The sequence below is a fragment of the Mastomys coucha genome, unplaced genomic scaffold, assembly GCF_008632895.1.
Source record: "Mastomys coucha isolate ucsf_1 unplaced genomic scaffold, UCSF_Mcou_1 pScaffold23, whole genome shotgun sequence".
In the NCBI taxonomy this organism is placed as follows: Eukaryota; Metazoa; Chordata; class Mammalia; order Rodentia; family Muridae; genus Mastomys; species Mastomys coucha.
This window is the reverse complement of record NW_022196906.1, coordinates 86,216,873-86,229,769: the sequence shown is the minus strand read 5'-3', so window position 1 is coordinate 86,229,769 and position 12,897 is coordinate 86,216,873. Positions and strand designations below refer to the sequence as shown.

Genomic DNA, 12,897 nt, shown 5'->3' with positions numbered 1-12,897 from the left:
CTAGTTAGTTCATATTGTTGTTCATCCTAAGGGGCTGCAAACCCTTCAGCTCCTTTGGTCCTTTCTCTAACTCCCTCATTGGGGACCCTGTACTCAGTTCAATGGATGGCTGTGAGCCTCTACTTCTGTGTTAGTCAGGTACTGTCAGAGCCTCTCAGGAGACAGCTATATCAGGCTGGATTGTCCTTCCTTCAGTCTTTGCTTCATAGTTAGTCTCTGCAACTCTTTCCATGGGTATTTTGTTCCCCCTTTTAAGAAGGAATGAAATGTCCACATTTTGGTCTTCCTTCCTCTTGACTTTCTTGTGGCTTGTGGGTTGTTCTTCATATATTCCGAACTTCTGGGCTAATAACCACTTATCAGAGAGTGCATACCATGTGTGTTCTTTTGTGATTGGGTTACCTCACTCAGGATGACATTCTCCAGATCCATCCATTTCCCTAAGAATTTCATAAATTCATTGTTTTTAATAACACATGCTCCTCTTAAACATGCTTGGTGATGCCAGGTACCACATTACTCACTCCCACTTTGCATGAATGTCTCACTCTATTTCTATCTTTCATGAGATTTGCATGGAAGACAGGTCTAGAGGCACATAGGAAATGCATTGTGAGTTATTGGGAAAAGTTCAAGGGAGATTAAGTATCAGTGGAGTGCTTAGCCATAGATGGGATATTCCTCCCATGGCCTAAAGACCATCATAGAGAGAGAACAGATTGGGTATGAGACCAGAAGATTAGGGATAATGGAGTCAAACAGGGATAATGGCATGACAGGACTACTCTACTGTTGAACTCACAGCAATTGTGATGGACTGTACAAGACCCATACAAGATCAAGTCGGTTAACATTCTAGCCTGGAGTGGAACACCTGAGTTGTTATAGACAATTGATCTCTGCTAGGGGAGAAAATCCAATTTTCTTTAAGGATATGGCCTCTGACAGGTCAACTATACTCTAGTGAATGGCCTCACACCAAGGAGGACAAGGGCAACATAAATTTGATAATAGGTCATTTAAAGTGTAAATAAAAAAATGGATATGAAGTTGAGGTTGGGTATCGAGGTAGAAAGCTCTGGGAAAAGAAGCTGGGGTAAAATAAATCAAGTGAATAAACAGGAAGCCCACAGAGTAGGAGAAAATATTTTCCAACAATACATATAATAGAGGATTTTTTTAAGTCAAGGAAACAAATAACCTAATTAAAAAATTGATTAGAGAGAAACATTTGAACTGCAATGGTGTTCTGCCTGCAATACATGATAATGGTCCAATGCTTGTGGGAGTAACAGATATCTCATCAAGGCCCAGATCAAGAAATGGAACTCACAGTGACACTACCTGGGTGACCAAGAACCTAGTTAGTTCAGGGACCTAGGGGGAGCCAAATACTATTGTTCTTTTAGAAAAAAAGTAACAATAAAGTAACCCCTAATGACATTTTTCTATGCTCATAGATTAGTGCCTTACCCAGCTATTGCCAGAGAAGTGTCATCCTGCTGTGGATGGGAACACATACAGAGACCATGGCCAGATACTATGCAGAGAATGAGAGACCCTGGAACATTCAACCTTAAAGGGGACGTCTCCATCTAGTCCTTCCCCTTAGGGTTCAGGGAGCCCCGTGGAAAAGGAGGCAGAAAGGGTGTATGAACCAGAGAGAATGGAAGACAGAAAGAAAACAAGGCCCTTTAAATCAACACAATCACAGCTCAGTGAATTCTGAGACTGAGGTAGGATGCACAGGACATGCAAAGTCTGTGCTGTTCTCCGTATATACATTATGGGTTTTAGTTTAGTGCATTTATGGGATTCCTGAGTGTGTGAACGAGTCTCTGATTCTTGTGCTCTCTCTTGGGATTTTTCTCTTCCTTTTGCTTTATTTTATCATATAATATTACCTTATGCTATATTATTTCTAATGAGTGACAGAAAGGGAGTGTGTCCAGATTGGAGGGAAAGGGAGGAGGAACTGAGCAGAATAGAGGGAGGGGAAACCATCACCAAGATATATTATGTGAGAAAAAAAATCCATTTACAATAAATGGGAAAAATTTAAATTGGCTAGGGATCTGAGGAGTTCTCAGAAGAAATATGAATGACTCAGAAATAAGAGAAGGGTGGGACTATGGTGGAAATGATGTACATTTAGTACTCACATATGAAAATCTCAATAGAATAAATGTTGATTTTAATTGAGGTTGGACAAGAGACTCTCAGTTATTCTCTGACTTTTGAACACTTGTGGATTTCTGTGACATTCTCTTGCAAGAAGAAGAGAAGAAGAAGGAGAAGAAGAAGGAAGAGAAGGAGAAGAAGGAGAAGGAGAAGGAGAAGGAGAAGAAGAAGAAGAAGAAGAAGAAGAAGAAGAAGAAGAAGAAGAAGAAGAAGAAGAAGAAGAAGAAGAAGAAGAAGAAGAGGAAGCTGCTTCAGGGATACAGATGTGAAGGGAATTCTAAGCAAATGGAAACTAATATAAACACTTGCCAAAGAAGCTGTTTTTGCAACAAATAAAGGCTGTCCCTGCAGAAAACAACTATTCAGAGAACAGAGAAGTGACCATGGGGAGTCCATCTTCAATTGATTCAGCTACAACACAACCCCTATACCTAGGGAACGAAAACATCTCTGAAGAGGGACAGAAAGATCGTACAAACCATAGAAGAGCAGGGTTTGAAGTGAGGTAGTATTTTCTATGCATGACAGGGAGCACTCCAGAGATCATAACATGGTCTTCTAAATGAACCTGCACAATGGCAAATACTAAGGAACATTCCTGCCTGGATGGGAAAAAGCTCATAGGACCTCTCCAATAGATGAAGAGCTACTGGCAATTAATGGCAGTAAAGAGAGATATACAGTTTTCTCCAGCAATTAGCTCCTAATACATTATCCTATTTTTTTGTTTGTTTGTTTTTTTGTTTTTCGAGACAGGGTTTCTCTGTATATCCCTGGCTGTCCTGGAACTCACTCTGTAGACCAGGCTGGCCTCGAACTCAGAAATCCGCCTGCCTCTGCCTCCCAAGTGCTGGGATTAAAGATGTGTGCCACCACCACCTGGCACATTATCCAATTTTTAGTGGTCAATCCTAAAGTCATACATATAAGAACAATGCTAACTGGATTTATCAAGCTCTGTGAGTGTCTGTTGACTAAGGAAGAGCTTATGAATTTGAGAGAGGGAGAAGCAAGGAAATTGGAGGGGAGAATATGAGGTAAAAATGATAAAATATAGAACTCATATGAAATTCTCAATATAACAAAACAAGTGTGAAAAATAGAAAAGTACAAAATCAAAGTAGACCTGAAGTAGGGGTGCAGGAACATGGAAGTGGGTCTACAGTAGGGGTTCAGGGACGTGGAAGTGGGTCTGAAGTACGGATGCAGGAACATGGAAGTAGATCTGAAGTAGGGGTATAGGAACCTGGAAGTGGACCTGAGGTAGAGGTGCAGGGATGTGGAAGTGGATATGAAGTAGGGGTACAAGGACGTAGAAGTGGTTCTGAAGTTGGGGTACAGGGACATGGAAGTGGATATGAAGTAGGGGTACAGGGATGTGGAAGTTGGTCTTACGTAGGGGTGCAGAGATGTGGAAGTAGACCTAGGAGAAATTAGTGGGAAGGGTTAAGGTGAGCATGATAAAAAGACACTTATAAAATTATCAAATTATTGACAATATATTCAAAAGAAGTGTGAGTTATAACTGTACTTATATTGTTACTGTATTTGTGTAATTGATTTATTAGTAAATCTATACAAGAATGCAAAGAACTTGCTTAGTAAATAAGAAGTTCACTAAAAATCTCTCTAGAAAGTGTTCAGAGTCAGTCACAAATAATTTCAGAAAATAAAATAAAGTACCATCTATTAGTTCTATCACATATTTATTCAAAAATCTAAGAAACCCAAGAAAACAAGAAAACATTCAACTTTTAGAAAACAAGTTCTGTTTATTTTTTAGTTAAGTAGGTTGTCTTGATACAATGAAATTCTACTGAGTTACAGAAATTGCATGAATTATGTCAAAGAATTTTGCTATTAGAGAAGCATTGGCATCATCAACACTGAAGTACCGAGCACAGAGATATAGAGTATTCTGACCTTCATTATCAATGAGATGCCAAGGTTATAATGGGTATGGGGGTAAAAGGACAGGTTTATACCTGAGCTCTCAGAATGACATTTATCTGGTTTATATGCAACATACAAGATATCATACAGAAAACATGTATGTCTAGTTAAAACTGGAGGTGCATTTTAAGATATAAGGTAACTAGTTTTTAGTTGAGAAGTCACGATTTTTTAATAAAACCCAACAGCAGCAAGTAAATAACTGAGGAAAATAATCTTTCTCATAAAAACATTAGTATAATTAAAGCTGAAGCACTGGTCTGTCATTTCCAAAAGACCTGTTGGCTAAATCTCTTCTCTCAGGATAACTCAACCCAAGAGCACTTAATCCTTTTTAAATAAACTCTAAAAGAATATGTCCATTGAAAACACACACACAATCTATGTGGAGGTCGAAAGCAAAGGTGTGAAACTCATTAATCAGTGGATTCATACATACACTGTCCTTAGTACAAATAAGTACTCTGCTGGTCTTCCATAGTCCTCATTATGAATATGTAGAAAATATGGAAGCAACATATTTACTGGATTTTCTTACACTTTGTATATAATGAGTTGTTCAGCATGTAAAGCAGCCACCAGATCAAAGCAATGACCAAATTTATACATGTAGCTTTTATAAACTGTCTGTCACAAGGACATCCTGGTCATTAGATGGATTTCAAAAAAAATTAAATGAGATACAAAAATACAATAGGTAATTCTAGACAGCAGGAAACATTCAAATATAAGGCTTGTGTAAATAAGAGAATCCACACTAAATCTGCTGAGTAAGCAAACACACAACGTTTGTAAGATGCCAAGACCTTATTTGGCCATGTCCCTGACCAACTTTCCCTGGTACCCTCATCCTACCTTCCACATTTCCCAGTTGAGGGTATGAAGAAATATGCATAGAAAATATGAACTGCCTACAAAGAGAATACATTTTATTTTGTAATAAAATAAAACTCCCCATTGAGAACTTGAAAGCTGATGCATGTACACAAGAGATGCTTTCTTTGCACATTAAAGCACATTATTTCTTTAGGAATCAAGTTTGTCCTGGTAAAGAAGGTAGGGACAGATACAGAAGATATGTTATAGTCTGTTAAGTTGAGAACAAAGGGTTTCATTTTCCCGTAGCTCACATGTCTATAGTTGTAATGCTTGTATTTGTATATGTGTTTGTATATGTTTATTTGGTTAATGAAGCAGAGATTTCAGAATAACCTAGTGTCCCAAGAAGCTAAATATTCAACTGAAACACATCAAGCAAGAGAAGTATACTTTCTAATAACTGAAGGCTTTGTTTTTTTGTTTTGTTTTGTTTTTTGTTTTTGTTGTTGTTGTTGTTTTGCGACAGGGTTTCTCTGTGTAGCCTTAGCTGTCCTGGAACTCACTCTGTAGACCAGGCTGGCCTCGAACTCAGAAATCCACCTGCCTCTGCCTCCCAAGTGCTGAGATTAAAGGCGTGAGCCACCACTGCCCAGCAACTGAAGGCTTTGTATAATCCGAATGCAAAATTCTCTAACTCTGTTTTCAATGGATGATTTGTTTGATCCTCTATCTTGATGTACGTCGCGGAGGAGCGTGTTCAAAGTACATGAAGTCCTGAAATTGGAGAAGAAATTATATTTAGATCGAGAGACGGATGGCAGATAGATAGAAATAATTATGTTAATGCATATAATAGCCTTTGTAATTTATCATGGGACCATCCTATTCCAGTAAATAAATCTAATGAAATATTTATGAGCACAGCTAATGTGTGAGAATGCAGACAGATAATAAGCTTTTCATATTTAGCACCAATTAAAATGTTATCATGAACTGAAGGAAAAGCTCAGCAAAGGCAAAGGATGATGGGACGTCGGTGAGCATGCTTGCAGTTGACATGCAAGAGAAAAAGGGAGAGCTGCTTTGTTGTTACTGTGTTATATTAATTTTCACAGGACAGCTGTTTTGAAGTAGTGAGAATGATAACTAATAGGAGATGAAGCTGACTGTACCCACTGTCTATCCGACACCTTCCAGGTGTGCCCCAGCAGACTTTACTCAGCTAAGATCCCTCACCCTAGAAAGATCAGTAATTTTTTTCCCCTGCTACCAATGAGTAAAGCCAGTCACCCAGTGCCAATTGTGTGCCTAGAAATGGCACAGACAGAAGCTGGCCAGGTTTCAAAATGAATTTTCTGCTATAGCATACTGCTTCCCATCATAAGGAAGGATTCTCTCAATGCCACAATGAAGGGCTTACGATGAGGAAGCAAGAGCTGAAGATCATTGCTTTCATCTTCACATCCAGGGCCAAAGGGAAGCAAATCTCGAAGTGGTCAGCATTGACCATCGTTGATAAAAAGCCATTCCACTTCCTGATAATACTGCCAATGTTGGACACGCCATCTAGAGAGTTGATCTGCAATGCCAAGAACAGGGCTTTATGAAGAACATCAGGAGGTGTGTCTATCCCTATCATAGAAGCAGTTTGTGCAGTGATAATATCTAATGCAGATACAAACATAATTTCAAATGAGAAATTTTTATGTTAAGTGTCTTGAAACTGTTTAGTAACTGAGCTGAAGGTATGCCTTAAAATCCTCAACCTAGTGAGTTTTCCTAATCCTTGAATACATCCTTTGGGGATTTCTGTCAGAAGGCACAATTTGAATTGATAATTAAATTCTTTTCTGTAGCAGAGGAAGAGAAATGGGGAATACAAAGTTGCTTCCAACCAAGGGAACCTATCAGCCAGACAAAGGGGTCTGTACCATACACTGCACAGCACTCGCTCAAGCCTTTGTGGGCCAGGCCCAACCTACTTCAGCAGAGCGAGTGTGCTTTAAGAATTGGCTGCAGCTTCTAAAAGAGAGAGACTGACAATGAACACAGTAGAAATACCGCAAACACAGCTGCTGATATCACTCATGACGGAATGATCACACACAGCCCACACCAGGAATCTGGTTAGTGTTATTTTCTACAATACTATTAATAAGTGAGCAGTGTTTCACTACATGGTGATATGAAATAAAAACTAAGGAAAGCTTTCTGTTATCATAGGAAATAGGAGAAGGAATAAGTTTAGTGTACACTAAGCCTCATCCTGTTAAAGGAATTTGAGAAAGCACCCCCACTCTTCCAAACCTCAGGGCTTCTTTTCTAACATCATCTTTGGCATTCCTGGGATAAATGCAAAACAAAATGTCCTTCTTTATTGAGAAAATGTTAGAACATAACCCTATCATTCATTATATCCATCCCCTTATGAATGTACTAAGGGCTACATTTCTTGGACTTTTGCCTTTCAAAATACATATATGCATTCTAGAAATCATTAGAAAGAAAAGAGATGACATATACCAAGAATAAATCAGGCATTTTATTCCCAAAAGTTTTCATGTTCTAAATCAGAAAAAAAAAATGTTTTTAGAAAGGCAATGCCACTCGCATTTTGAAAAATGTCAAGTCACCATGAGGAACCACATGAAAAGAGTTGATGTCAACTCATAATTAATTCTTTCTTCTTAGTACCTGACTCATTCACATGAAAATCCACTGAAGAACACGGTGGGGTAAGATGTAGAAATTAGGAAGTGAGGAGAGTAGAAGCACTATTTTGACATATATTTACCTCAAAAACAGAATCGGAGCCACAGCCGTAGGTTGCGCACGGACCACGCACTCTCATCATACTCTCCTTCTTCTCATTCTGGATGCTGTAAGAGGCTCTGCATAAATTCCAGTGTTCTGCAACAAAGCCAATGGTGACCCCAGGAGGACATTGCACTTCCAGCTGCATACGAAACAGTGACACTGGTTAGGATGCTGTATGTGCACTATGCATGTACATACATGCACTCACCCATGCACGCACGCACACACACACACACACACACACACACACACACATCTGGATATATTCTTAGTTATTCAAAGGCAAGGAGAATTCATGTCAGGAAGAGAAGACTCGTGTTTCCCTGGGGGCCGTTTGTCGGGCGGGATGTATTTCAGAAAGCACTCTAAAGAGGTGAGGTCATGTTTCATTGTGGGACAAAGAATGGGTTTAATTACCCACTGAATTGCTTGCTATAAGATTCCAGTTATCTAAGCTTAGTGTTCCTAACAGGACACGTAGCACTGTCTGGCCAGATACACCGCCTCTCTCAGCCAACCCTGAAGGACTTGAGGCAAAGAACACCCTAAATGAGTGTACTGGTGCTCATGTGTCTGGACCATAATAATGGCCTTTTTTCATATAGGACTCTCATGTTTTCTAACTCCATTAAATGTGGCCAGTTAACTTAAAAGATCTTAGCCAGCAAACCTAAATCTCTTACAGACAACTAAACAACAAAAGCAAAAGAGAATGAAGCACTGTGAAAAACTGGAAGACTGTCCCCTCCCCCTGCCTTGGATGCGAATGTGTTCCAAGGCTTTAGTAGTTGCCTCAAGTACAAAGAGATCTGAACCCAATATATACCATGCTTTACAATAAACATATGCTATAGCAAAATTTAATCGCTCAATTAGCCACAGTACAGTACTAACAAAAGAACAGTAACAACACTCTGTCCTATAGTAGAAATCATATGAATGTCCTCTTTCAACTTCCATTGTGTGCATGGTATATATACATTTGACACTCTGCACAAAGGAATAGTTCATGTTCCAGAATTCACCATACTATTCAGCTTATGAACTGCTTATTTCTGGAACTTGCCATTGACACTTCAGACTACATTTGTCGATGGTAGCTAAAAGCACAGAAAGTAAAACTGCCAGTGGGATGGGGTGCTGTGCTATCACAGTTAAAAACTTCCATATAGAAGTAGATAACTGCATTTTATTAAAGATTTTAAAATATTGTCCACTATCCTGTTCTATTTAATTATCTGTACATTACAATTTTCTAAGAGATGAGACCCTCTCATTTAATAACAAGAGTTATGTAGATTAAATTCTTTCGAAGTCCAATGTGAAGGTGTGATTGCTTTCCTGCTTGCTTCTGCACTTTCAGAAGTATGTTGGGAGTGGATTTTATACAACATCGGCCAAGACCGCAAAGCTTTGCATTGTCAGAGCCGTTATACACACACACACACACACACACACACACACACACACACTCACACACACACACACAAACACGCACGCACGCATACACACACATATATTATTCATATATATTATACAAATATATATTTGTACCTATACAAAGGGTTAAATTGGATAGTTCCTTAGAATCAAGTTTTCATAAATGTTTAAGCCTATGAAATTAAAAAAAAAAAACTCTCAAAGGTTGCACGTTCGTGAAGTATTGTGCTATGCATAAGTGACTAATATGTGCTTCACTTTTCATGACGTTCTTGAGGAACAACCCGCAGGGCTTCCGAATGAAATAGTGGCTGCCAGAAACTAGGGGTGAAATGAGGATGGGCGGGTAGTTTGTTCATGGAGATCATCCTTGTAGTTAAGAAACTGGTGACATTGTAGGCCACAAAGCAAGCCTTAACAGATACAAGAGAATTGAAACACTTCCTTATATTGTTAGATCACAACAGAATAACATTAGAAACAACATTAAGGAAAATTATAGAAATTACACCAGTGCTTGCACTCTCTCTATGAATACTGGATCACTGAAGAAATCAAGGAGAAAACTAAAACGATAATACTTCAAGCTAAAATAACAACAAAGCTTCTCAAATAACCAGGACGCAGACAGGGCAGTTCTAAAGGAAATATTGGAGCTGAGAAGGCCTTCATTAAAGGTCAGCTCTCAGATAATCTAATGATTCACCTAAAGGTTCTAAAAAGTTAACAGCAAGTCAAGTACAAATGACATAGATGGCACGTAATTATAAAGATTAGGGCAGAAAACTGATGACTTAAAAAGATACACAAAATCACCTAAAATACTTTACTTCTGAAAAGATAAACAAGATTGGAAGATTCCCTAGCCACAGGAACCAACATAAAAAGAGGGCAAAAATTAACAAAATTACAGACAAGGGAGATGAATTAAAACAAAGTCCAATGTAATCCAAAAGTACCTTTAGGCAATGCTATGAAAACTTTCCAAACAGCTTAATGCATATGATCTGCCAAAATTAAATCAAGAGGATATAGGTAACTTAATCAGATCAGTAATAACCAACAAGATTAATTGAGCAAAGGTAGTAATCCCTTGATATCAAAACCATATAATGGCAGAACATAAAAGAAACCAACAGAGCACCCGACAGAAACCTCTCAGGAAGATACTGGCAACTGAATTCAAGGACTCATTAAGAAGATCATACTCTATGACCAGAAATTATACTTCATGATCCATCTCAGGAATACAAGTGGCCAAGAACCTGGGACCAGATAGGTCATGGGTATAGAAGAAAACCTACTATGATTGTGCTAACAGAACATAGCAATAAAATGACGCTCAGGGACCTATTGCTATACCTCTAGCACCACTTGACCCTCATCAGAAAAGCTTCTTGAAGCAGAGGGGAAATAACACAGAGGCCCACAAGTTGCCAATGTACAGAGATAAGAATATAGGAACACTCAACCCTAAATGGAATGTGTCCATCAATACCAACAATCTCAAGCCTCAGGATCTGTTCAGAAGAGGAGGTAGAAGTGTTCTAAGAACCAGGGGTGATAAATGACTCTAAGGAAACAACATCTTCCAGCCACATGGCCTCACAGAGGCTGGGACACACACAGGTTTGTTACTGGTTTTTTCTCGATTGGTTACTTCTTTTCTGTAACATTTTTTTTTCTGGACACCTGCGTTATAGCACAGGAAGTGCAAAGCACAACACAGAACATGTACATTGTATGTCTAACTCTATCATCTGCAGAGTACTCCTGGCTGGCATTTCATCTACTTTTAAGACTCATTTTTTTTTTTCAGAAAACTGTAGGCTATGATTGGCTCCTGCCATCAAAAGACCTTCCCAATTTGTCATCTGCAGAATATGTTGATACCAGTATATAACATGTGATTACCACCCATCCCTAGTTCATCAGAAAGTAACTACCACTAAAACAGCTGCAAGTTGTAATACTTGACACTCCCACCCCAACCCTGCCATCTATCTATCACATAAGGAGATAAGGAAAACTATTTTTTTTTTTGTTTGTTTGGGTTGGGTTGGGTTGACGTGTGGGGGTGTTTGGCCTGCACAGGTATCTATACACCACTGTGCCTGGCATGCCCATAACAGCCAGAAGAGGGCATCACGTCCCCTGCAACTGGAGTTAGACATCATGAGTACTGAGAATTGAACTTTGGGCCTCTGGAAGGGCAGCCAGTTCTCTTAACTGCCATCTTTCTAGCTTCCAAGGGCTTTGGTTTTGGCTCACGGTCTGAAGGTACAGTCAGTCACGGAGGTGAAGGCCTGGAGGCTTCGGGTCACACTGCATCCACAGTTAGGAATAAGATAGAACGAAACGCTGAGTCTCCGCTCACTTTCTTTTCTTTTCTTTTTTTTTAAAATTTATTTATTATTATAAATGAGTACACAGAAGAGGGTATCAGATTTGATTATGGGTGGTTGTGAGCCACCATGTGGTTGCTGGGATTTGAACTCATGACCTTCGGAAGAGCAGTCAGTGCTCTTACTCACTGAGCCATCTCACCAGCCCCCAGGAAAACTTTTAAGGTCTGTCTTGTGATATAACTCAGCCTCCTCCCTCTCCACTAGTTTCAGTTTCATTCTGAGCAGTAGGGCTAAGAAAGCTTTCCTTCATGTTTAGGAAGAAGACCAACCATTGTGTAAAGGGCAGATCAGGAAGCAACTGTGAATCCCACTCCTGTTCTCTGACCTCTTGCCTCGCACAGGGGCAGCAGAAGCAACAGCAGGTACATCGGAAAGGTCTCTGCATGGTCATGATTTCTCGGCCCAGGCAGTCAGTTACCCGGAGCACAAAGGGTCGTAGGTTCCGATAGGCATTCCTGGTAAAGTCATCTGTGTCTTCAGTTACGATATAAACCATCTGGTCTATGTTGTTCTTTATATCATATCTATTATTAGTTTCAAAACGTGTCATCACTAAAAGTTGGGATGAGAAAAGGATCATAAGTTAGAACCAGCTGAGACAGGCTTCAGACAGCCTTGTTGTTTAAGTGAAAGAAGATAAAGGAAGGAGAAGAAGGAAGAAGAGGAGGAGGAAGGAGACAGAGGAGGAGAAGGAGAAGTAGTAGTTGTTGTAGTAGTAGTGATAGTAGAATGATTGGAGCTGAAAGCCAAAAAGACTTTTAAAAATTTCAGGTGAAAAGGTAAAATACAACCATGTGAGCCATTAAGCACTTTCAAAATGTCAAACCTTTGCTAAGTTTAATACGAAATTATTTTTAACAGTTTTCCCACAAAAAAAGTAATAGTTAATACAATGTTCCTGAAATATCAGAATTCAGAAAACAATAATAATAAAACCAGTTTAATGGAATCACACATCAGACTATGATTTAATCAGCTCATGAAATGGACAAAATGACTGGAGAGATGGTACTTGCAAATATGAAAATAAATCCAGAGTGACCAAAGCCCCTGTGCTGTGTCCAGAGGGGCGTGGCCAGCTCCTACCCTGAGCATGAGGGACCTGCAGGGAACTGAGAACAGAGCCACCTGACTGCGATCATCTTTCCAGTCCATAGCAATAGCCAGGTGAGAGCTCAGCTGTTTTAGATTCTGTTTTCTCTTTGGCACTGACTGTAGTAAACTGTGGGGCTCTAGCTAGCTCAGCCCACCTCTCCCCTCCTTTTTGCACTCATCTAAA

General features: G+C 39.4%; 1 protein-coding gene across 4 annotated transcripts in view; it reads right to left on the bottom strand.

Moving 5' to 3' along the window:
• Positions 1–3,927: 3,927 nt before the first annotated feature.
• Positions 3,928–12,897, bottom strand: part of Plscr4 (phospholipid scramblase 4) — a 36,257-nt gene continuing 27,287 nt past the window's right edge. For 2 of the 4 annotated variants that reach the window (XM_031344228.1, XM_031344231.1), the window contains 4 exons: positions 11,944–12,170; positions 7,748–7,909; positions 6,374–6,532; positions 3,928–5,727 (listed from right to left, as the gene is read on the bottom strand). In XM_031344228.1, the coding sequence (XP_031200088.1) occupies positions 5,680–5,727; positions 6,374–6,532; positions 7,748–7,909; positions 11,944–12,170 (596 nt within the window). In that variant the 3' untranslated portion in view covers positions 3,928–5,679. The remainder of the gene's footprint in view (positions 5,728–6,373; positions 6,533–7,747; positions 7,910–11,943; positions 12,171–12,897) is intronic. The other 2 variants (XM_031344229.1, XM_031344230.1) reach the window with 1 other exon arrangement.